Source organism: Schistocerca cancellata, chromosome 2 (genome assembly GCF_023864275.1).
Source record: "Schistocerca cancellata isolate TAMUIC-IGC-003103 chromosome 2, iqSchCanc2.1, whole genome shotgun sequence".
NCBI lineage: Eukaryota > Metazoa > Arthropoda > Insecta > Orthoptera > Acrididae > Schistocerca > Schistocerca cancellata.
Genome location: NC_064627.1, coordinates 553,872,307 through 553,899,032, shown reverse-complemented (window position 1 = coordinate 553,899,032; position 26,726 = coordinate 553,872,307). Strand labels below are relative to the sequence as shown.

The 26,726-nt window shown below is 43.9% G+C and overlaps 1 protein-coding gene across 2 annotated transcripts in view; it reads right to left on the bottom strand.

The window, feature by feature from the left end:
- LOC126162145 (uncharacterized) overlaps positions 1–26,726 on the bottom strand; it is a 128,356-nt gene that overhangs the window by 63,817 nt on the left and 37,813 nt on the right. For both annotated transcript variants that reach the window (XM_049918441.1, XM_049918442.1), the window contains exons 2-4: positions 17,988–18,108; positions 14,299–14,480; positions 4,771–5,064 (exon numbers count right to left, since the gene is read on the bottom strand). In XM_049918441.1, the coding sequence (XP_049774398.1) occupies positions 4,771–5,064; positions 14,299–14,480; positions 17,988–18,108 (597 nt within the window). The remainder of the gene's footprint in view (positions 1–4,770; positions 5,065–14,298; positions 14,481–17,987; positions 18,109–26,726) is intronic.

Sequence of the window (26,726 nt, the reverse complement as noted above, 5' to 3'; positions counted from 1 at the left end):
TCTGTAGTTCTCATCTTTGACAAGGTTTTGTATTTGACTGAATCCTTCAGTGTATTTCCTGATTACATCGGTTAGTGTGTGAGTAGCTGTCGTTGTGAATTTTGCTTCTTTATGAAAACTATTGTACACAGCTATTATTTTATAACGTTTTGTACTACTATGGTGGGCTCAAAAGTGCAAATTACTCATATTATGGTATAACTTTCCAGCCGATCGTGCCAATAAGTAATACAGTGTTTAGAGTTCTATTTACCTGTAAACAGTGTACTCTCCATTGATTTGATTTGTTCGTTTTAGGCTTGATAATGGTCATTTGACCGACACTAGTAGCGAAGAGCATTGTGCAAAACAAAGGGCAGCTAAAGTTTCACCAGGAATTTGAACAATTATTTGGCGGCTTAATATCCCCTCCTACAAACATACATATATCATTAGCAAAAGTCTCTCTCCCTCTCTCTGCCTACCAAGTCTTAATTCGATAAGTCCTTCATCATGGCAATACCGCTTGAATTTCCATTTCGCTAAAACTTCACCGCCCTTCCAAATCCTCGAAAGCTATGGACTCAGCCTTCCCTTCCGTATCCATCAATTATCCCCCACTGGGATCCTATAGGATTAACGTTCTGTCTCTCCTCTCCCACAAAGAACACCTTTCCGTTTGTTACACTTCCCACAAACTTGCCACCAAACGCCATATCGTATCATTCCTGATTATTAACCGTCACACTTGTAAGCCACCACTGCAGTCTCTCACATTACACTACCTTCCCTTACAGGATCTCGAAATCGCACCAGAGATCTACCGATCCCTGCAGCTTTAACAGAGTACTCTGCTTCCTCTCCTCTCACCCCACCACCTTCAAGCTCTTCTCCATCCCCTTTCAATCACCTTGGTCGGAGTCCTGCTCCTCAGCTCTTCCATACACGTGCCTTCCAAAACATTCTCCCTTCGATAACTCTATTGACCTATTACTCATGTCCTGTGAAGTATCCCACTTTTGTAAAGACTACACTGTTTTACGTAAAAATCTTTGTATTATAATCGCCCTTAATACATTTAAAAATATACACATATTAGATATTTTTACGGTTTAGAAGCTAAGCTTGTACATTTGAACTGAATTCTCCGTCGGTTCTGGGCAGATTATGACAGTAGTCTTAAAACAGAGAAGCTTTTCTGGTGCTCTGCAGTTTGATCATGAACTGGCTGTCGGCTACTTAGACCAACGTCAGGTGACAACTGAACGTCGCAACCACAGATAAAATAACGCGCGACTTACATAGAAATTACTGATAAGGACAAATAAAATACAAATAATTACGAGATACAGTTAACGAAGGACAGTATTGAATTTTTTTATGTAGATAAAGTAACATTTAACAAAACAACAGGAAGTTGATTTTACTTACAGGATGTATATACAGCCACATCGGTTGCACGCAAGTTTTGTCAGTTGACCATGGTTTCGATTACACTAGGGCAATCTTCATCAGCATACAAAATTACATTTATTCCACGTAATTTTTTATTCTGATGAAGATTGTCCTACTGTAATCGAAAGCATGGTCAATTGTCAAAAATTGTGTGCAACCGATGTTGTTGTATATAAATCCCGTAATTAAATAGCGTACGGTTGCTGGTTAACAGCCAATCAAAATGTTTAAAATTTGAAGTTGATTTTAGTGTTGTAAAATTGGCATAATTGACAATTTAACAACGAGGAACCAGAAAATCGTAATTGCCCATTTCAGAAAAAATGGTGGAATTCTTCACTTGTTCTACAAGGACAGCGTTCATAAGTTTTAAAAGATCAAATAAAACTTCCTTTTCCTCTCTGTCAAACCTAGTCTCAGTTACGCTAACGCTGTATTGGAATTGTACAAAATGGTTCAAATGGCTCTGAGCACTATGGGACTTAACATCTGAGGTCATCAGTTCCCTAGAACTTAGAACTACTTAAACCTAACTAACCTAAGGACATCACACACATCCATGCCCGAGGCAGGATTCGAACCTGCGACCGTAGCGGTCGCGCGGTTCCAGACTGAAGCGCCTAGAACCTCTCGGCCGCAGCGAGAATAGTACACTGAAGAGCGAAAGAAACTGGTACACCTGCCGAATATCGTGTAGGGCCCCCGCGAGCACGCAGAAGTGTCGCGAAAGGACGTGGCATGGGATCGATTAATGTCTGAAGTCGTGCAGGAGGGAATCGACACCACGAATCCTGCAGGACTGTCCATAAATCAAGTAAGAATACGAGAGGGTGGAGATATCTTCTGCAGGTTGCAAGGCTTCCCAGGTATGCTCAATAATGTTCATTCCTGGGGAGTGTGGTGGCCAGCGGAAGTGTTTAAACTCAGAAAAGTGTTCCTGGAGCCACTCTGCAGCAATTTTGGGCGTGTGGAATGTCGCATTGTCCTGCTGGAATTGCCTAAGTCCGTCGGAATGCACAATCGACATGAATGGATGCAGGTGATCAGACAGGGTGCTCACGTACGTGTTGACGGTCAGAGTCGTATCTAGACGTATCAGGTGTCCCGTATCACTCCAACTGCACACGCTCCACACCATTACACAACCTCTACCAGCTTGAACAGTCACCTGCTGACATGCAGGGTGCATGGATTCATTAGGTTGTCTCCATATCCGTACACGTCCATCCGCTCGATACAATTTGAAACGAGACTCGTCCGACCAGGCATCAACAGTCCAATGTCGGTGTTGACAGGCCCAGGCGAGGCGTAAAGCTTTGTGTCGTGCAGTCGTCAAGGTCGTAGGTTGCGTTCCAAAAATGAACAGCATAGAAACAGAAGTGATGACTATTTCTGCAGGACGTGACCATGATTTTGTAGAACAATGCTCAAGCACGTACTGTGGGAGCCGTTACTGATTTGTTTGACTGATAAGACTGCTAAGTGGTATACCACCTACTGCACTCTCCTGACTTAAGGCTTCGTGAGTTCAACTCTATTTCTGAACTGAAGGAAACACTTCACGGCATTCGCTTCAGAACTACTACAAATTCGTCGGGTAATAGACCGCACCGCTCGAACTATCAACACAACTGGCACTACTAAGAGTATGCTACGACTTCCACATCGCTGTCAACGGGTTATACACAATGCTGGTGACTACTTTTAAGGGCAGTAAAACTTTGAAACACGTATCTATTTTGTACTAGCTGTAAATAAATACACTACTGGCCATTAAAATTGCTACACCACGAAGATGACGTGCTACAGACGCGAAATTTAACCGACAGGAAGAAGACGCTGTGATATGCAAATGATTAGCTTTTCAGAGCATTCACACAAGGTTGGCGCCGGTGGCGACAACTACAACGTACTGACAGGAGGAAAGTTTCCAACCGATTTCTCATACACAAACAGCTGTTGACCGGCGTTGCCTGGTGAAACGTTGTTGTGATGCCTCGTGTAAGGAGGAGAAATGCGTACCATCACGTTACTGACTTTGATAAAAGTCAGATGTAGCCTATCGCGATTGCGGTTTATCGTATCGCGACATTCTTGCTCGCGTTGTTCGAGACCCAATGACTGTTCGCAGAATATGGAATCGGTGGGTTCAGGAGGGTAATACGGAACGCCGTGCTGGATCCCAACGGCCTCGTATCATTAGCAGTCGAGATGACAGGCATCTTATCCGCATGTCTGTAACGGATCGTGCAGCCACGTCTCGATCCCTGAGTCAACAGATGGGGACGTTTGCAAGACAACAACCATCTGTAGAAACAATTCGACGACGTTTGCAGCAGCATGGACTATCAGCTCGGAGACCACGGCTGCGGTTACTCTTGATGCTGCATCACAGACAGGAGAGCCTGCGATGGTGTACTCAACGACGAACCTGGATGCACGAATGGCAAAACGTCATTTTTTCGGATGAATCCACGTTCTGCTTACAGCATCATGATGGTCGCATCCGTGTTTGGCGACATTGCGGTGAACGCACATTGGAAGCGTGTATTCGTCATCGCCATACTGGCGCATCATCCGGCGTGATGGTATGGGGTGCCATTGGTTACACGTCTCCGTTACCTCTTGTTCGCACTGACGGCACTTTGAACAGTGGACGTTACATATCAGATGTGTTACGACCCGTGGCTGTACCCTTCATTCTATTCCTGCGATTCCCTACATTTCAGCAGGATAATGCACGACCGCATATTGCAGGTCCTGTACGGGTCTTTCTGGATACAGAAGATGTTCGACTGCTGCCCTGGCCAGCACATACTCCAGATCTCCCAGCAATTGAAAACGTCTGGCCAATGGTGGCCGAGCAACTTGCTCGTCAAAATACGCCAGTCACTACTCTTGATGAACTGTGGTATCGTGTTGAAGCTGCATGGGCATCTGTACCTGTACACGCCATCCAAGCTCTGTTTGACTCAATGCCCAGGCGTATCAAGGCCGTTATTACGGCCAGAGGTGGTTGTTCCGGGTACCGATTTCTCAGTATCTATGTACCCAGATTGCGTGAAAATGCAATCACATGTCAGTTCTAGTATAATATATTTGTTGAATGAATACCCGTTTATCATCTGCATTTCTTCTTGGTGTAGCAATTTTAATGGCGTGTAGTGTAGTTGCCACTATTATAGTTCCAACCCTCGCACATACCTAAGACTCGTCAAAATCTGTGATTAAAGGGCTGCCTGTCGCCTTGTAAGTCGGCTTACATTCCTATAGACGACAGCACAGTCGGCAGTTTAACAGGAAGCTGCGAGTGCTGGAGGTGCGCAGGCGTGTTACCTGCAGCAGGTGGTGCAGGCGGATGACGACGACGCGGCCGCCGGGCAGCAGGGCGACCTGCCAGGGCGAGAGGTGGTGCGGCAGGAACCTGCCGGCCACGTCGCTGGCCGCCTGCTGCGCCCACGGGTGGTCGACGGCGGGCGCGGGCAGCGACGGCGCCGCCACCACGTGCGCCTCCAGGTGGAACGCGTCCTCCTCGCGCCACGCGTACCGCCCCCACGCCGTGGTCAGCGCGTAGCGCAGCCGCGGGTAGCGCAGCCCGCCGCCCGGCTCACACAGCTCCACCAGCCGCTCCTGCCAGGAACACACACAACTAGACACAAATACACGGAAGCCGCTCAATATGTAACGGAAAAAATTTTCTTTCTCGGCGAATTTCAGTCGAAAAAATGCGGAATTTCTTGTGGGACGTGGTAGAATATTCCCGCTTCACCCCCCAGCGGCGCTAGAAGTAGCCTTCGAAACGGTGTGAGTAACTGACGTGCGTCCCAACCAGAGAGCTGTCATTGAGTTTCTTTTGGCGGAAAATCGGAGCCCAGCAGATATTTACAGGCGCTTGCAGAGTGTCTAGAGAGACATGGCAGTGAACAAAAGCACGTTAAGTCGTTGGGCGAGGCGTCTGTTACGAGGGTCACTCCAAAAGAAATGCACACTATTTTTGTAAAAATTCAGTTTTCATTCTGCATGTGTTAAAGTTTTACAGTGTGTAGATACATCCTTCCCGCTTCTTTTCAAATTTAATTCAACCTGTTCCCTTGAGTGGCGCCGTCACAGCATGTCTTAAAGTTGGCTGCTACACTTGACGTTTGTCAGAAGCAATACAGCAGGTCAGCAACTGGAAGCAGTTAATTCCATAAATTATCTGGGAGTACGCATTAGGAGTGATTTAAAATGGAATTATCATATAAAGTTGATCGTCGGTAAAGCAGATGCCAGACTGAGATTCATTGGAAGAATCCTAAGGAAATGCAATCCGAAAACAAAGGAAGTAGGTTACAGTACGCTTGTTCGCCCACTGCTTCAATACTGCTCAGCAGTGTGGGATCCGTACCAGATAGGGTTGATAGAAGAGATAGACAAGATCCAACGGAGAGCAGCGCGCTTCGTTACAGTATCATTTAGTAATCGCGAAAGCGTTACGGAGATGATAGATAAAATCCAGAGGAAGACTCTGCAGGAGAGACACGCAGTAGCTCGGTACGGGCTTTTGTTGAAGTTTCGAGAACATACCTTCATCGAGGAGTCAAGCAGTATATTGCTGCCTCCTACATATATCTCGCGAAGAGACCATGAGGATAAAATCAGAGAGATTAGAGTCCACACAGAGGCTTACCGACAATCCTTCTTTCCACGAACAATACGAGACTGGAATAGAAGGGAGAACCGATAGAGGTACTCAAGGTACCCTCCGCCACGCACCGTCAGGTGGCTTGCGGAGTATGGATGTAGATGTAGAAGCAACGTTCTGTTATAGAATTCCTGTGCTGTGAAAGCTAGACAGTGGGAAACATCCACAAGAGGTTGAAAAAGGTGTATGGAGTTGCTGCTGTCAACCGCAGTACAATTAGTTGGTGGGGAAGCAGGTTACGTGATGAAATCGGGAACGACAATATTGAGGATTGTCCTCGCAGCGGCAGGCCTCGATCACAAAAGTCGGATGGACAACACAAACACCCGCCATACAGTCCTGACCTGGCTCCATGTGACTATCATGGGAAACTGAAAAACTCTCATCGTGGAACAAGGTTTGAAGATGATGACTCCCTTGTGCACGCTGCCAAACAGTGGCTCCAACAGGTTGGTCCAGAATTTTACCGTTCGCGTATACAGGCGCTGGTTCCAAGATGGCGTAAGGCAGTTGACAGGGATGGAAATTATGTGGAGAAATGAAAATATTGTTCCTAAATTATGTATGTACACACTGTAAAACTTTCACACATGTAGAATAAAAGCTCGATTAAAAAACGTAGTGTGCATTTCTTTTGGAGTGACCCTCGTATTATCGCAACAAGCTCGTGCAAGCCTGTCCGTTCCCCCATGGAGCGGCGCCACACCACCTCTCCTCCGAAGAATAAGGTCAAAGCTGTACCCACAGCCGGTAAAGTCATGACGATGGTCTTCTGGGACTCTGAAGAGGCTATTCTGTATGGTGTCATCTCTTATGGCGCAACGATCTACTCTGAAGGTTATTGTGCTACCCTCAGGAAATTAAAGAAACGACTTTAGCGTATTCGTCGCCCCAAAAATGTAAACGAACCTTTCTTATCCATGACAACGCAATGCCTCACACAAGTCTCCCCACCCGAGAGAAGCTCACAGAACTCCATTCGACTGTTCGTCCTCCCACCCTAAAGCCCGGATCTCGCACCTTCCGACTTGCATCCATTTGGCTCAATGAAGTATGCACTCCGCGGGAAGCAGTTCTTGGATGATAGGGGGGTTCTTCGTGCAGCAAGACATTGGCTCCGACGTCGACCAGTAGAGCAGAACCATGCAGCATACAGGCTCTCCCAGTAAACTGGCGTAAGGCCGTCGCATTGAGCGGAAATTGTGTTGAAAAATAGGGTTTTGTAGCCATAAGAGTGGGGAATAATGTGACGTATTGGAATCCTGAATAAAACCAACCTGCTTTCGGAAGAATAATGTGTGGCATAACTTATTGAACGCCCCTCGTAGTATCTGATCAAAAGTATCTGGCCACACCTATCTTACACGGAAGTGACCACTAGTTACCACAGCAGGCGGACGTGCAAGTATGAAAGGAGCCGATGAGTACTGTGTTGTCATTGGAGAAGCAGTAACAACAGAATGGGTTCGTCAGGACAGCTCAATGACTTCGAAGATTGTCTAGTCTCTGAAAGTCACCTGAATAAAAAATCCATCACAGACATTTCAACCCCTCTAAATCTGCCGAAGTCGACTGTTGGTGGTGTGACTGAAGTGGAATCGCAAAGGAACAACCACAGTAAACCAGGACCACGCAGATATCGTGTGCTAGCAGACTGGGATTATCGAGCACTGGAGGGTGCCTGCAAAAAATGCCATGAAATCAGCGGAAGGAACTACTCGTGACTATCAAAGAGCTACCAGCAGTGGAGACACCACAATGACTGTCCGTAGCGATTTAGACTGGGATACAATGGTCGAGCAGCCTCTCACAAGCCACACAATTCTGTTGTCAGTGCTAAATGATGCATGAGGTGGGGCAAAGAGTGACGCCGTATGCGACAACACTGCGGACTCGATAAAATAGAGGAACAGTTCATAGGCAATGACAGATTGTATCAGCATAACAGGGCACCCTGTCATAATGAAACATCTGTGAGGCAATGGTATGTGGACAATGTTGTTGTTGTGGTCTTCAGTCCTGAGACTGGTTTGATGCAGCTCTCCATGCTATTCTATCCTGTGCAAGATTCTTCATCTCCCAGTACCTACTGCAATCTACATCCTTCTGAATCTGCTTAGTGTATTCATCTCTTGGTCTCCCCCTACGATTTTTACCCTCCACGCTGCCCTCCAATACTAAATTGGTGATCCCTTGATGCCTCAGAACATGTCCTACCAACCGATCCCTTCTTCTGGTCAAGTTGTGTCACAAACTTCTCTTCTCCCCAATCCTATTCAATACTTATGTGGACAATAACAATCCTGAAATGGACTGACCTGTACAGAACCCAACTGGACCCACTGGAACACTTTCGGGATGGTTTAGAACGCCAAATTCTCTCCAGGCCCCAGCGACCAACATATCTACCTTCTCTGGTTTGGGCTCTAAGAGAAGTAATGGGCTGCCATTCTTCCACAAACATTCAGACACCTCACTGCATGTGCATCCAACAGACTTGAAGCTGCCATAAGGACAAAGGCGTGGACAACCCCATGTTAATGTCTACTAAATGGTGTATGGATATTTTTATCGTACGTGGTCTTGACAGAGAGAGTCGAAGGAGATGAAAGGAGAACGGTGGTCGAAGAGGCAGTGAGTCAGAGCTGTAGCCTATTCGCGATGTTATTCAATCTGTAAAGGAAACCAAGGGGAAATTTCGAAAGAATTAAAATTCAGAGAAATGAAATAAAAACTTTCAAGTTTGCGAAAAAGTTTGCAATTCTCTCACACACAGCAAAGAACTTTCAAGAGCAACTGAACGGAATGGAGAGTGTCTCAAAAGAGGTTGAACGGTGAATCTCAACGAAACGAAACAAACAAGGGTAATGGAATGTAGTCGAAGAAGAGATGAAGTATGTGCGTCAGACAGAAAGTTTAAAATAATGTTAAGAGAACATAATAATAAACAGATTTTTCTTCTCTGCTGGGCCTGAAGCTTGTGTAAGGTCAAAATGTGACATCTTTTTTCTGCTTTTGACAAAATTAGCTGCGAATTGTTTATTTGTTGTTAATTACTTAAGTTCACGAGAAGCTTTTTTCGGCATATTTGCCATTATCCAAATCTTCCTATTGACATTACATTTATCATTATTCTACGTCTATTTAACAGTATTATAAGATTTTATCTTACATTATACTTAATATTGAGTGGAGTTATCTTGGGCCGTAAGTTCTTTTATGTACTGTTAACACAGGTCAGGTATTTACTTCCTACAGAAGCATAATCGTGGAACTTTGGTTATTTTTTGACGTAAAATGACAAATCGTCCCAATGATGCTTTATGATGCATCAACAATGATGCAAGAAAATTATGTCTTAGGTAGTTAGAGAAGTTCTTTGTCGGAGATATACAATATATAGATGCGCGACCTTAATGTTGTGTATTGCTTTTTATCTATCGCGTTGTGTTTATCCTTATGTTGAAGTCCGCCCGTCCATTAAGGATGTCATTCGTACGTCACGCATATACATTATCTGGAAACCTATACTGATATAAATAAAAAAGAAAGGGGATAAACAAAACACAACAAACAAAAAACGATAGACAACACTGAGATCGCAGGCCTATGTAATGCACAGTGCAGTATCTCTGACAAAAACATCTCTAACTATCTGACATATAATTATTTACCTGTGAACATAAAGCATCATTTGAACGATGTGTTACTTTACAACTGTCAAAAAAATAACACGCAATTTCATAATTATTCTTCTATACAAAGTAAATACTGTTAAAATTTTGTGTTGTGAACAGCTTTACTTAATAACTTGAATGGCATTTAAATATTCCTGCCTTACAGGCACAGATTGTTTTACGCTCTTAGACGCAAAGGAAGTTTTAATCATAGCCGTTAAGCGTTTATGTGTAGACTTTTAACAAACCAGTGTTTTTGAATGAAAATGAACTTGTGTTATTCCTAAATAATCAAAGAGATTATAGGCCTAGGTGTGCTACTGCGTAACTTAAAATGAACTGAAGTTTCGTACATAAATGAAGTGTAAATTTTGAAATTAGCGTATTGCGACTTTCGTACGTCGCGTTAGGAGTCAATTTGTGAATTTCGACTGTGGATTCGGCAAGGGCGATAAGCTTTGGTTTACTGATAGGGCAATCAAACTGGAATACAAGGAAATACAAAGCAAATGTCTATCTACATGGTATTCTTGGAGAGCTTGACGTAATTTAACGTAGATTAGTGAAACCTGCGAAACCCGCGGAAGATACTACTGCTCAAGTAAAAGAGACACCTAAGAAAGCGTTAAATAATTACCTTAAGGCTGACAACAATGCTTTAGTTGTATTGACTACGAATATGACAAAGAAAACATTGCAGAAAATAATGCGTTTTAATACATGTCGATAAGTATGGGCAGAATTGCATAAATCATTTGACGGTGTTTTTGAAGATAAAGTTGATGACCTTCGTTAATTAATGTTCTATGAAACATTCTAATGGTGATGTAGCAATCACTTGTAATGTTGGAAAACTTGTGGAGTCATCTGTAGCAAGAAATGGCCAAAAATGTAGAAAAAACTCCTCGAAGTATCGCATTTATTTTTAATTTGTAAAATTTTAGACACGCTACCAGATGAGTAATATTCATTCAAATGGATGCTTATGTCAAAAAGGGACAGATCTATTGATTGCCTGACAACTCAGTGTTGTCCACACAAAAAAGCTTTCTCGAATAAAGCAGGAAATTCTACATCTCAAGAGATGCTTGTAAGTAACTCATTGAAAGAACTCTCTAAACACCCGTAATGGAAAAAGAAAATCATTTGTCATTATTGTAAAAATCCAAATCATGTGATCAAAAAATGCCGAAAGTGGATTGCGAATAGTCGACCACAAAAACCTCAGGAAAGGGATATGTAAGAAGCTGCTGAAACTTGAAATACTAACATAGTTCTCTTCGCTGAAACGTCTATTGTAATGTCTGAGAGTAAGAGAGAGAGCTGATTTGTGGACAATGGGCAACACGTCATATCACCAATACTGACAGTTCTTTCAGGGGATTAGAACCAGTTTCTACGACACGTTTAAGGCTGTTGGCAAGACCAGCAAAGATATGGAAGCAGCAGTAAATGAAAAGTGGCGCAAAATCACCTTGAGTGATGTATGGTATATAAAATCACTCCGTCATCAGGCTACAGGTGGCCCATCGGGACCATCCGACCGCCGTTTCATCCTCAACTGAGGATGCGGATAGGAGGGTCGTGTGGTCAGCACACCGCACTCCCGGTCGTTACGATGGGTTTCTTTGACCGGAGCCGCTACTATTCCGTCGAGTAGCTCCTTAATTAGCATCACGAGGCTGAGTCCACCCCGAAAAATTGTAACAGCACATGGCGGCCCGGATGGTCACCCATCCAAGCGCCGGCCACGCCCGACAGCGCTTAACTTCAGTGATCTGACGGGAACCGGTGTATCGACTGCGGCAAAGCCGTTGCCTGATGTATGGTATATACCAAAAATTAAAAATAGATTATTTTCTTTCTTAGCGGTACAGGATAAAAATACAGAAAGTACATTTCTATCCACAACAGAAAGATGTTATTTTAAAACAGGACTATTTAAATTAATTATGAGAAGCATTAAACCTCCTATTATTGCTGAAGTAAATGACATGAATCGAGTAAACTTACAACAACTGTATCATGAAAGATTTGGACATCAAAATAAGCGACACGTCAAAATGTTAATCTGCAAGATCTTAGGGATATACGTGAGACTGAATACTGAGCTCTGTAAAGGCTGTACGTACGGTAAAGCACATCGGCTTCCATTTGGCATATGGAAGAGAACTTCTGACGCAGGAGAGCTGAGTCGTACGGATGTCTGTTGTCCTTTTCAAACTTCCAAGTCTGGTTATCGTACTTTGTTTTATTCAAAGATGATTACAGTAAATTTCGAGTTTTTTACTTCGTCAAGGAACAATCACAAGTTCTTAATAAATTAAGGCAATTTATGACAGAAACAAAGACTGCTAGGCATGCAATTAAAAACCTCTTACGCTATAAAGGAGGAGAGCTCAATAAAAAACAGACAAGGGAAATTCTACCGACGGAGGGTGTAATTCAACGTTTCGTTATGCCATACACGTCACAGCAAAATGGATGCAGTGAAAGAGAAAATCGTACTCTTGTTGCAATAGTCAGGGCTATGACGCATGCTCACGGAAACATTCCTCAGTCCCTTTTGGGCTAAAATGATCAATTCCGCAGCATACTTCCTGATCTTGCAGTGTTCTAGGAACGTCTCCATACAAAATATGGTATCGAAAGAAGCCTGGTTCAAATGGCTCAGCGCACTATGGGACTTAACTTCTAAGGTCTTCAGTCTCCTATAACTTAGAACTACTTAAACCTAACTAACCTAAGGACATGACACACATCCGTGCCCGAAGCAGGATTCGAACCTGCGACGTAGCGGTCGCGCGGTTCCAGACTGAAGCGCCTAGAACAGGTCGGCCACCGCAGCCGGAAAAGAGAAGATGAACATTGCACAAATAGACGTGACTACTGCTTTCCTTTACGGTGATCTCAGGCAAACAAGATTTGTGACACAGCCTGAAGGTCATAATGATGGTTCCAGAAAATTATGTCGACTAATGAAAAGCTTATTTGCCTGAAACAGTCACCCCGTTGCTGAAATGAGACATTCACTAATTATGCCACTGAACTAGGATTTAAGAGAAGCGAAGCTGACTCTGACCTCTTTATGAGACAGAACGGTTCTTACAAGATTTTCTTTGTACTCTACGCTACGGTCGCAGGTTCGAATCCTACCTCGGGCATGGATGTGTGTGATGTCCTTAGGTTAGTTAGGTTTAACTAGTTCTAAGTTCTAGGGGACTGATGACCATAGATGTTAAGGCCCATAGTGTTCAGTGCCATTTGAACACCTTACCGCTTGCACATTATATTGTCCCAGTGATTCCGTCCGAACAGACCTGGGAATTCGCAACGGGAGGGGCATGTCGTCAGCACACAGCTCTCCCAACCGTGGCAGTTTCCGTGACCAGAGTTGTTACTTCTGAGTCAAGTAGCTCCTCAATTGGCCTCAGAAGGGCTGATTGCATCCCGATCGCCAACAGCGCTCGGCGAACCCGGACGGTCACCCGTCGAAGTGCTAGCCAAGCCGAAGAGCGCCTAACTTTAGTGATCTTATGGGAACTGCTGTTACCACTACAGCAAGGCCATTGGCATGTTGTTCGAATGGGCTACTGAAATGAATTGAAATGAAATGATCGTATGGCATTGTTGGCCGGGAGGCCGCATGCGGGGAAGTTCAGCCGCCGTATTGCAAGTCCTTTTTAGTTGACCCCACTTCGGCGATTTGCGAGTCAATGATGATGAAATGATAATGAAGTCACACAACACCAAGTCATCACGAGGTAGAGAAAATCCCTGACCTTGCCGGGAGTCGAAACCGGGACCCCGTGCGCGGGAAGCGAGAACGCTACCGCAAGACCACGAGCTGCGGACAATGGGCTACTAAAACGTATGAAATAAGTTCGTGATCGGAATGTAGTGGCCTCCCATTTGTCAATGCCAAATCGACTGGCATTTTGTAACTTCAAGCTTTCTTCCTTTATTTTTTTTTTAAAAAAAAGAAAAAAAATGGTTTAAATGGCTCTGAGTACTATGGGACTTAACATATGTGGTCATCAGTCCCCTAGGACTTAGAACTACTTAAACCTAACTAACCTAAGGACATCACACACATCCATGCCCGAGGCAGGATTCGAACCTGCGACCGTAGCGGTCACGCGGTTCCAAACTGAAGCGCTTAGAACCGCACGGCCACACCGGCCGGAAAAAAAAAAGAAACCTGAGTTGTGCAAAGTTAACCCGAAAACTGGATAATCCACACCCTGATAGTCAACAAAAAAATGGTTCAAATGGCTCTGAGCACTACGGGAGTTAACTTCTGAGGCCATCAGTCCCCTAACTAACCTAAGGAGATGACACACCAATGTCCGAAGCAGGATTCGAACCTTCGACCGTAGCGGTCGCGCGGATCCAGACTGAAGCGCCTAGAACCGCTCGGCCACTCCGGCCGGCGATAATCAACAAAACTGGCTGTAGTGATGCTGGACGCCTGTGCTGGTGCTGGCGCGGCGCGGTACTCACGCTGACGCGCGCCTGCAGGGCGGCCAGGTCGACGGCGGTGCGCAGCCCGACGACGGCGGTGAGCAGCGCCTGGTTGCGGCGCGTGTCCATGAGCGCGCGCACCGTCACCGGCGACACCACCTCCAGGTCCGGCCAGAGCCAGCGCGCCACGCGCAGGTACACGTGCCGCCACGCCACCGTCGCTGCCGGCACCGCAGTGACGAGTCGTACAGGGTGTTCAACAAATCAGTGGCGAGCAGTCGGGGGAAGCAGCTGAAGCACTGCTTCGGTAACAATAACTACTCGTATAATAACATTTACGTAATTACACTGAAGCGCCAAAGAAACTGGTATTGGCATGCGTATTCAGATACAGAGATATGTAAACACGCAGAATACGGTGCTCCGTTCGGCGACGTTTATACCGGGTGATCAGAAAGTCAGTATAAATTTGAAAACTTAATAAACCACGGAATAATGTAGATAGAGAGGTAAAAATTGACACACATGCTTGGAATGACATGGGGTTTTATTAGAACAAAAAAAAGTTCGCAAAATGTCCGACAGATGGCGCTGGACAGCAAAACGTCAATGACTGCTACCGTGACGGGTGAGAGGTACGCCGATATGTTACAGAATAGCATCATTCCCAGCCTGGATGATAAACACCTGCTGGAACGTACGATGTTTATGCAGGATAGCGTTCCACCCCATATTGCTAGACGCGTGAAGGATCACTTGCGCGCGTCGTTTGGTGATGATCGTGTGCTCAGCCGCCACTTTCGTCATGCTTGGCCTCCCAGGGTGCCCAGACGTCAGTCTGTGCGATTATTGGCTTTGGGGTTACCTGAAGTCGCAAGTGTATCGTGATCGACCGACATCCCTAAGGATGCTGAAAGACAACGTCCGACGCCAATGCCCCACCATAACTCCGGACATGCTTTACAGTGCTGTTCACGACATTATTCCTCGACTACAGCTATTGTTGAGGAATGATGGTGGACATATTGAGCATTTCCTGTAAAGAACATAATCTTTGCTTTGTCTTACTTTGTTAAGCTAATTATTGTTATTCTGATCAGACGAAGCGCCATCTGTCGGACATTTTTTGAACTTTTGTATTTTTTTGGTTCTAATAAAACCCCATGTCATTCCGAGCATGTGTGTCAATTTGTACCTCTCTATCTATATTATTCCGTGATTTATTCAGTTTTCAAATTTATACTGACGTTTTGATCACCCGGTATAAGACAACAAGTGTCTGGCCCTGTTGTTGATAGGTTACTGCTGATACAATGGCAGGTTATCAAGATTTAAGTGAGTTTGAAGGTGGTGTTATAGTCAGCGCACAAGCGATGGAACACGGCACCTCCGAGGTAGCGATGAAGTGGGAATTTTCCGGTACGACCATTTCATTTCACGAGTGTGCCGTGAATATCAGGAATCCGGTAAAATATCAAATCTCCGACATCGTTGTGGCCGGAAAAAGATCCTGCAACAACGGGGCCAACGACGACTGACAGAAGTGCAACCCTTCTGTAAATTGCTGCAGATTTCAATGCTGTGTCAGGGTGCGAACCATTCAACGAAACATCGTCGGTCTGGGCTTTCGGAGCCGAAGGCCCACTCGTGTACCCTTGATGACTGCTTGACATAAAACTTTACGCCTCGCCTGGGCCCATCAACACCGACATTGGACTGCTGATGGCTGGAAACATGTTGCCTGGTCGTATTACTCTCGTTTCAAATTGTATCGAGCGGATCGGACGTGTACGAGTATGGAGACAACTTCATGAATCCATGGACCCTGCATATCAGCAGGGGACTGTTCAAGCTGGTGGAAGCTCTGCAATGGTGTGGGGCATGTGCAATTGGACTGATATGGGATCCCTGATGCGTCTAGATACCACTCTGACAGGTGACACGTACGTAAGCATCCTGTCTGATCACCTGCATCCGTTCAAGTCCATTGTGCATTCCGACGGACTTGGGCAATTGCAACAGGACAATGCGACACCCCACATGTCCAGAATTTCTAGAGAGTGGCTCGAGGTACACTCTTCTGAGCTTAAACACTTCCGCTGGCCACCAAACTCCCCAGACATGAACATTATTGAGCATACCTGGGATGCCTCGCAAAATGCTGTTCAGGCGAGGTCTCCACCCCCTCGTACTCTTACGGATTTACAGACAGTCCAGCAGGATTCATGGCGTCATTTACTTCCAGCGCTGCTTCAGACGTCGAGTCCATGCCACGCCGTGTCGCGGCAATTCTACGTGCTCGCGGCGGCCCTACCCGATATTAAGCAGGAGTACCAGTTTCTTTGGCTCTTCAATGTATAACCACATATTTATTCAACAATATCTAGATAAAACCTTTACATTTTTTCGGGACACATAGAACTGATACGACCAATACTGGCAGAGCACTAGGAGCGAGCCGTAGCAATGTCCGCATAGCTCAGCTGGGATGTGGGAGAGTTGCGCACGCAGCTGTGTTTGTCATTTGCAGTATGTCCGTTTTTCTGTCACAACTGAAGCTCTAGCTTCGGGCAGCGAGAGATTTGCGCGCATCTCCGTTGCTCACAGGCCGTGTGCGTGTTTTTCGGCCATAAGCTTCAGACGAGCATATAACACGGAGTAACGGAATGTGTCAATTAACAGTGCGGTGTTGTGATGCTCAGTTTGCACCAGGGTGCCAAGTAGTATCTAGTAATATAATGTGGAACTATGTCTCAATGTACAGGGTGAGTCAGAAAGGACGGAATGACACAGGCACTGCAACATTGTACAACCATTTCTAGTCAATGATCGGTCCAGTTGGGCCATAGGAGCCTGTCCATTCCACGTAAACACATTCCACTCCATTATGGAGCCACCATTAGCTTGCGCAGTGCCTTTTTGGTGACTTAGCTCATTGGAGCCTGTGCCACACTCGAACCCTACCATCACGTCTTACCAGTTGAAGCAGGCGCTCATTTGACGAGGCCACTATTTTCCAGTCGTCATGGGTTCAACTGGTATAGTCACGAGTCCATGCCGTTAGCAAAGGCCCTCGCGACGGTCGTCTGCTGCCATAGCCCACTAACTTACATTTCACCGCACTGTCCAGATGGACATGTTCGTCGTACGTCCCACAATCATTTGTACGGTTATTTCACGCACTGTTGCCTGTCTGTTGGCACTGACAGCCCCCACGGAAACGCCGCTGTTCTCGGTCGTTAAGTGAAGGCCGTCGGCCACTACATTCTACGATGTAATGCCTGAAATTTGGTATTCTCGGCACACTCTTGACACAGCGTATGTATGAACACTGAATTTCGTAAAGATTTCCGAAATGGAGTGCCCCATGTATCTAGCTCCACCTACGATTCCGCATTCAAAGTCTGTTAATTCCCATCGTGCGGCCATAATCACGTCGGATACCGTTACACATGAATCACCTGAGTCCAAATGACAGCTCCACCAACACACTGCCCTTTTATACTACCGCCATCTGTGTGTGTACTGCTATCGAATGACTTTTGTCCCCTCAGTGTATCATGCCAGCACTTCCCTAGATTGTGAGTACCTGTGTAGCCATCTTTCATAACTCTCTTTACGCTTCTGTCATTTTCGTCACACATGCAAGGCCATCACATGAAATACCTTACCAGAGCTTGACAAGTAGTAGTAGTAGTAGTAGTACATAAAATAATTATGGTGCTTACCGACATAAGCGGCGAGCAGGTAAGGCGCCAAGACGAAGAGTGAGATGACTGCAAAGACGCGGTAAATGAAGACCCTCATCTTCTCTAGCTGTCTATGGGCTGCCCATAATATTTCATCTTCCTGCAGAGAAGTCCAATGTTATCAACTTCTTCAGGAGAAACAGGCTACTACATGTGTCACACAAATATCAAACACTTGTAAATCAGTACCGTTGTTAACCATCGACTCTTCCTCAGTCGGAGCGTGTCTGGTTTACTTAATGAAACATTAACAAAGGATGGAGAGTCTCACATGCGAGACCTGTTCCACTAGCTTCTTCCTTCTCCACAGATAGTCCGTGAGAACAGACGTTCTCGTCAGCCCAGCGTCGTGTTTCATCGGTGGGGCGAATTACGTAGTACTGTTGCACGATACAGCCTTCGCATTTATAACGCAAAGCGATGCTGCTATACTCTGTTTATCATAAGAATAAACCTGATGTAAACATTACGCCATATATTCTTCCACAATTTCTCGAATCTCAATGGATTTTGTTTCACGTGGAGCGGAAGCCAAGCTGTGATCAGTGCAGTCAAGTACGATCATAAGGATACGTTTTATGCTGTGTTACACGCACATAGACTGGGCGATAATGCGAGACAACAACTTTAAACTTGGAAAGCACTGGCCAGCCAGTGGCCCAAATAACCTGCAATGATGTGAACAGTTGCAGTTAGACGTAAAAAGAGACGAGCAAAGAAACAACATAGCTTCGACTGTCATTTAATTTTGAAAGAGAATGAAATAACATTCAGCAAAACTCCAGCACTACCGCGCGCTTTTTAGATGACCAGACGGAAAGCATAAAATGCTCTCGTTCTCACCTGACATAGTTTCTAAGTACAAACAAGAGCGATGAAAATTCTTTACTTAAACACAGGGTAATTTTTCAGAGCGAGCAATGTGTGATGCAAAAGCATGCTGCAGGGATTTCACCGTATTGTTGAATGCTGAAGCCACTGAAGGTACTAATTATAGTCAGTCGTCTGGTAATCTCGTAGCTCCTTCCTTATCCGAATCCGAGAAATACATTTCGGCTCTCGGACTGTCATCTGCAACGTTGATAAAGAGTCGATCAACAACCGAATCCACGAAGCCAACTAGGCGCTGCATTTTCTCCTCTTGTTTTGTGACGTGCCGTTCTACGAGGGTGGTTTGAAAGTCCTCGGAACGGAATAGAAAAAAAGTACTTACATCACTGGAACTATTTTCACCTTTCAGTGTAGTCTCCTTGTAGATTACTGCACTTGGTACAGCGATGTTGCAGTGACTTGATCCCATCTTGAAAATGAATTTCCAGGCCTGCAAAATAGTTATCTCCGGCTATCAGTTCTTTGCTTGAAGTGAATCTTCGTCCACCAAGAAAAATTTTCAGTTTTGGGAAGAGATGGAAGTCTGACGGAACCATATCAGGTGAATGAGGCGGGTGTGGCAACAATTCATACCTTAGTTCGTGTAATTCTGACATGGCGACGGCACATGTGTGCAGGCGCACATTGTCTTCACGGAAGATGACTTCCTTCCTTGCTAAACCTGGCCTTTTTTAGCGTATCTTTTGTTGCAGTTTGTCCAGGAAGTTAGCGTAGTATTCTCCAGTAATTGTTGGCCCAGTGGGGAGATAAACTACAAACAGAATCCCCTTCGCATCACAGAACACTGATGCCATGATTTTTCCCGCCCAAGGAATTATCTTTGCTTTCTTTGGTGGCGGAGAATCAGCATGTTTCCACTGCTTTGACTGTTGGTTTGTCTCTGGGGTATAGTAGTGCACCCAAGTTTCATCTGTGGTCACAAACCGGCGCAAAAAATCTCGTTCGTTTCTCCTAAAACGGGCCAAACATTGTTCCGATGTCCATTCTCAGGCGTTTTTGATCCAGCGTCAAGAGTCGCGGCACCCATCTTACAGACAATTTTTTTCATTTCTAATCCTTCAGTTGAAATGTGATATACCCTTTCAGATGACACCTGGCAAGCTTGAGCAGTTTCATGCACTTTCAATCGGCGATCCTCCACAAGCATTTTGTGCACTTTTGCAATGATTTCTGGAGTAGTGACACATCTTGGCCGACCACTGCGCGGATCATCATCTAAGCTCTCCAGACCAAATTTAAATTCATTTGCCCACTTGGAAACAGTTGAATATGAAGGAGCAGAGTCCCCCAGTGTATTCTGGAAATTGGCATGAATGTCCTTCGTTTTCATACCTTTCTTTACGAAGTACTTAATCACTGCTCGAATCTCGATTTTTTCCATCTCACAAATCACTACGCAGGAACAACAGACTCACGTCACCGCCACAGCTCGCTTCCAAGAACACTGACGTGGCACGTCTCTACAGGCAACAGCCCAATGAATATCATGTGAACAACTCGTTGCGCTAGCGCTGACCTCTTGTGGCGATTCTGAGAACTTCTCAAACTACCCTCATATATCCCGCCAGGTACGGTAGTGGCATGGGAAAAAGCTGCGTGAGTTAGTTCCAGTACGTCTGGAAACTTAAGAGTCTTGTTATTTCTCGGACCAAATCGCTTAACTTTGCTCCAAATCACTTCTGTTGGCTTCATATTGCAATCGTACACCGGCAAATGTTGAAGTGCAGCATTTGTATAGCGTGCTCGATGCTGTGAAAATGATTGTTTTTCACGTTTCTACGACACTTCTGTGCATCTGTGGTGTAAAACAATCGACATAGCCCAAATACAGAGTATCTGGGTTTTTCATTTTTGCCTAAAACATTAAATTGTTATGTTTTCTTAATTTAAGCAACCTTTATTAACAGTCTTCCATAAAATACCGATAATTAAGAATCTATATTTGAAACTAAAACAGGTATTTCGCGTGCAGTACGTAATTAGAAACAAGAAGACGTGCATTAATCATAAAAATGATGATGAATTGAGCAATTACGAGATGTAGGTATTTCAAATTGAACGAGAAAAACATTTGACTGGTGCGAGACTTGAACCCACCGTGCCAACTCCGCTATGTATCCAGCGTGCTTGTATGTCTCAACTGTATCTTGTAAAGTCCCTTGGAAAACTTCAAAACCGATTATCTCTGTAAATTTATGAAAACCGTTAAGGGCAACGTATTTAAAGGCACTTTTTAACCGTGTTCCACACGCGTGTTTCACTACAGAACGGGAAGCAGTTGCCCAGCCATTTTCATACTGCATATTAACAAAGCGACAATCGCAGCACAACAGTGCAGAGGCTGTGACTACACGATTTTTGAAAAAAAAAAAAACTACATAGCTTAAGCGTTATTAAGAAAAAAACGCTAATGGCTGTCAGTACATTTGAATATCTTAAAGTTTCATTTAACGTAACTTAGTAATGATATATCTAGTACATAAGTATGCCCTACATTCAAGAGAGTGTGCGTGTGCTGCGGCTTCTGACCAATCATCGCGTTTGTTTGTTTACATCAAGTTTATTCTGACGATGAATGGAATGTAGTAGCAGTTTGTTACGCAGTTAAGGCGTCACACTGTGGAAAAAAAAGCTATAGGCATGCAATGAAATACGTGAACTCATTTTTTTCTCTATTTCGAAATAAATACAGTGAAAAATGTTTAACATGAAAGTAAGGTGGTGATGCAGGCGAAATTAAAATAAAAGATACTTTCGATCACTTAAAATTTCGTTATGTTGTAGTAATTCGATTTCACACTAAACATAATCTGGTATATACCTACTGTACGTTGAAAGTCTCTACACTGTATGTTATCGTTTTTGTGGAAAACCTTCGTGTTACTGAATTTATACTTGACGAAACTGCAACTAGTAACTTTTTTGAAATACTTATTTATTGCACAAACCGGTTTCTGAACTTTTTCACACTCATCTTCAGATGGTGTACAGGAGGTTACAAAGCTATTCAAAGCGTAATGCTGGGTGTTGGCTCTGTCAGATGAAGATAGAATATGCTGTAATGCATATTATTGATAATCTCTGAGCAAGGTAAGCTTATGTTATATCTTTTTGTGAAGCTCTTTGTAACAAGAAACAGTCGTTTAGCACATGCTGAATGCTGGTAAAGTTTCGCTATTGCAGTGTTTATGCATACATGTTCTGCAAAAGTGAGTGATGTGGTACCAGCTGTCCATCAAAAAGGAAGATGACAGATGGATATTAACAACAAAAGTCTCCCGCACTGTGCAGTGAGTACAAAACTAAATTTTGGATGGAAATCGCCATTTACACAATACTCATGGCGATGCGTTTAAGCATATTCCATCTTCTTGTCACAGAATCCCCCCCCCCCCCCCAAAGGAGTATCATTTACAATGGATATAATGACTTCAGAAATCAGTGAATATATTACTTCAACAAATTCAATCATTTTTTTATAAGTATGTAGCAATATAGGTTGCAATGTATTTCAAACACATTTTAACAAAAGAATAATAGCGGCAATTAGCTTACTGTCTAAACCAATAAATATCATTTAACTTAAAATGGGCGTCTTATTATTTATTAATATACATTGGATGTATATTAATATACGAGTACCACTTACAATAATCAAGAAAGTTAAAGATGCCGGATATGCCTACCAACACTTAAATTGCTGACCCCAGACAAAAACTTTGAAAATCGCCGGACATTTGGGTCAAATCGTATATTTTCCTGGGCACACATTCTGTAGACAAGTTTTTACCCTGAACTCCAAAACAGTTACCAAAAACTACTTTAAGCAACACCAAATTTTACCAGTTTGTCGGTGGAGGACCCCAGCTCTCCTTTTGCTAAGCGATATTCCATTTCCCAAAATCCCCTCCCCCCCACCATTAGCCCACCCCTTGACCGACGTAGAATTGCCCTTGGTAACCTGCTGTACGCCATCTGAAGATGAGCCTGAAAAGGCCTGCAAACCGATGCATGGAATAAATAACTATTTCAAAAGGGACTTCTGACACTTTTATGTATTTAAATTGAATAGTCAGGGGTTCTTAAACATCTGTAATGGATAAGCTTAACTTTTTTTTTTGCAGTATGTTTCTGTGGGCCAAATTATTGATAGATTGTTGTATAGTGTCCATCGCTTTACGCAATTCACCATTTGAGCGCTCCTCAGAAAACTTCGTGTTTCTTTTTCCAAATTACATTTGTTGTTGATACATCTCAAATATAGACTAAAGGTGAAAGTAAAGAAAAACAGTCTGCAGAAGTCAATACTACTAACGGTATTACCAGGCTTAGTATGAAATTAGGAATTACCGAATGAATCTTTAACTCTGCAGCTGAGAGCATGCCGTTTTCAGACTTCCTAGCACGTTAAAATTGATTGCCGGACGGGTGCTCTAACCCGGAACCCTGTCCAAAGTGCTTGAGACAGCGCCTTAGCCGTGTCTACACCATTTTTAGCGATATTCTTTCTTACAGACCTGTCAGCGCAGCAATGTTTACTGCAGAACTTCTGTGAAATTTTAGAAGTAGGAAAAAATACTGGCGAAATGAAGTTGTAAAGGGATGCCAGGGTCGTTAGTCGTGCCTGGGACAGTTCAGTCAGAGCGCTGCACGTGAAAGGTAAGGCTCTGGGTTCCTGTCCCGATCCGAGATACACGTTTAATTTGGCAGGAAGTTACTGAAAAACTTCAGTGTCGTATAGCTGTATGTATTGAATGAAACACTAAAATCGTACTCAGTGATAAACTGTGAACTGTGATACCACCTAGCCTGTTCTTACACCTATTTAGTAACGTACAAGCAAAAATAGATAATATTTTCCTTCGTTTAAGAGAACGTCACAATATTTCTATGGTCTTCCAAATAATTAGGAAATCAGTCAAGTTATCGAGATTTACACCACTTAACAAAAATAAAGTGAAAAACCCAGAAATGGTGGAGGACCGGTTGAGAGAGTGTATGATGTCATTTCAGTGATTACGAAATCGCGTCAAATTTACGAAGATCTTGGCGGTAGGGTCCCACTTATCATCAAGACGTTGCACAACCTCCGGCCCGAATGCACGTACGTATTCGGTTGGGAAGGGTGTCACAAAGGCGTTGTGTCCTCTCTTGAGGCAGTCTGGCCCACAACTGGAAGAACTGAACCTCTTCTCATACCGCCGCCATACTCGCTGACGATCTTCATCCTGGATAGTGTAGAGCCGCGGTTCATCGCCGAACACAATGCGGCGCATTTCATCAGCAGTCCGTGCTTCCCAGTCACGGCACACTCCAAATTGAGTCCTTTGTGCTGTGTTAACAGCAGCCTACACATGGCACGGTAATGTTCTAGTCCGGATTCTGTTTGTTGGAGACAATTAGTTGCTTTCCGATCGCAGAAGGGGTTGCGATGCGCTTGGTGGTCCTTTGTGGAGGTCAGATGTGGTGCATGCCCTCACAATCTAATACAGTCCAGCATCGGGCTACTGTCACATTAGAATGCCCCAATAATTGCACGATTCGACCGGCCGAACAATTGAGGACCCACAAAGAGGTCGCTTTGAAACCCTGTCAGGTGCTAACAACGCTGTCTCAAACGAGTACGTTGCATCTCCGTGTCCTTCAGTGATCACTCTACATCTGTCGCTATTCACGCTCCTCATGTCTACCAGGCCTGGTAACAACACTAACCATGAACAGCAACAATGCACTCTGATGGCTGTTCTACCTGTCACAGTAAATTGTAACTCCATAGTTACTTACATAGCTGCCAATAGTGTGTACGTGTACAAACTTACACTGATATCCGACCATGTCGTCAGGGTGCTCTAATTTTTTTGTCAGGCGTGAATGTTGGAAAGTAACAGCTTGATGAGCAGCTACTTTGTGCTGAAATTGAAAGAGCAGGAAGGCCGTCGAGCTCCTCCAAACGCTACTGTTACATGGCACACTGCACACGTATTCAGATTCCAGGAGGAATGCTTTCTGTTCTGTGGTAGCGTTCTTTTTGGTGCAAGTAAATTCTACCAAGTGTGTCATTATTTATCAGATTTTGTGGCATAGCGAACTGATATTAGAAAAGAAGCTAGTTTTTCAGGGGTGAGTCAACGAATTGAATAGAAATACCCCGAAAGTAATTGCACAGCTGTTCTCCTAATTTCAAACAATGAAACGTATTCAAAACATTTTGAATATGTAGTGTTCCTTAGACATCGAGAAATTATCGATTAAACGATTGTGTCCGCGCTATCTGCACTATCGTATGTCTGCTTCTACCATCGACAGTCATACAGTTTTTGCCGTGCGAAAATTTGTCCGATCTGATTACCTCCAAGGAGTGCGGGGTGCAGAGGGAAAGTAAGAGCAAGGAGGTGTTTAATCAACATCAGATATGGTAGCGCTTTATTCAGTCCATGCTGTTCATATATTTGTTAGTGTATTGGTCACTGCGGAGGAGGGGACGTGAGAGAGGCAATTTTATCGTTTGTCAGCCAGTGCTGACAACTCACGGGCGTGCGCGTCTCGTACCGATTAGCAAGTATGGTAAAAATTACAAACGTAAATTACATGGCTTCATGAATGCGCATTATACATGTGTAAGCCTACTTATTTTCAGCAAGGAATACAAATGTAAGCACGGCTTTGTAAGACAACATAGTAAGTAAAGGAAAAAATGACATTTTAACGATTTGTTAAGTATTTTTGATTGTGCCGCGTAAAGAATTTTAAAAGCAATACGATTATTATCGTTGTTAATTACGCACACTCACTATTGTCCCCTTCTGTTCCTGAAACCTCATTGCAATTACAAGCGTTTTCAATCGTTCATATTAATGTGTAAGATTATTAGAAAACACAAAACATAGAGGCGATCCTAATCCTCCTAAGTCACTTCTGCTTTTGTAGAAGCATCCATGAATGATGTTAACAAGTCGTGCTAATACGTCTGTTGTGACGCCTACGAGCCAGCAATCTGATCTACATTTTCGCCCAGTCGGCGACAGCTTAAACACCAACGTCGTTACACGAGTCAGTGATTCTATAAATGACCCAAGTCAAATTTTGAGAAGCCTGTCATAGACAAGCGTGCTTGAGTACTAGAATATTGGGAAAAATCTAATAGTATGTTGTGTGTAATTGCCAATAAATATTTGTGCTGTCCAGCGATTTCAGTTCCAGCAGAGAGACAGGGAAGGAGAGATGATAAATGAAAAACGCAACACACTAAAGGATACGAGTTTAAATACCTTACTCTATATAAAATAATATTTCCGTATTTTGTAATGGAACTTACTATCTTAAACAATAAATAGTTACTATAAAATTATTTTTCATTTGAAATACCTGCGCAAAACTGTATTTTGTAGATACGGTGAGAGTTTTAAGAAATACGATCGATACTATCGGATATTTAACCTACCGATATTTAAGTAATAATAGGGTAAGGTCGTTGTCGTTCCGGGGTAATTACCGAAATCAAAGATATTTTTTTTCTTGCCCACACTCCGTCTGAAAGTGAGGCACCCGGTAACAGCTGCAGTAACCGCTGCGCAATTAATAATTATTTATCTAAAACACGTCGAGGCATCCTTAGTAAACAGGGCTGAGAGAGACTATCGCCCCACGAAAAAACCGTAGTACATCGTAAAAGGCGTTGTTGCTAGAGTTCGAGTTTTAAAAATTCATTCGCTGAGATTGTAAAGTAACTGTAGTGAACGGCGCTGAGGGTGGAACAAGCATACAGAGTGTACCACAAAACAGTTAAAATTATTTAGGTATTGGATTCCTTAGGCCGGTATTACACTA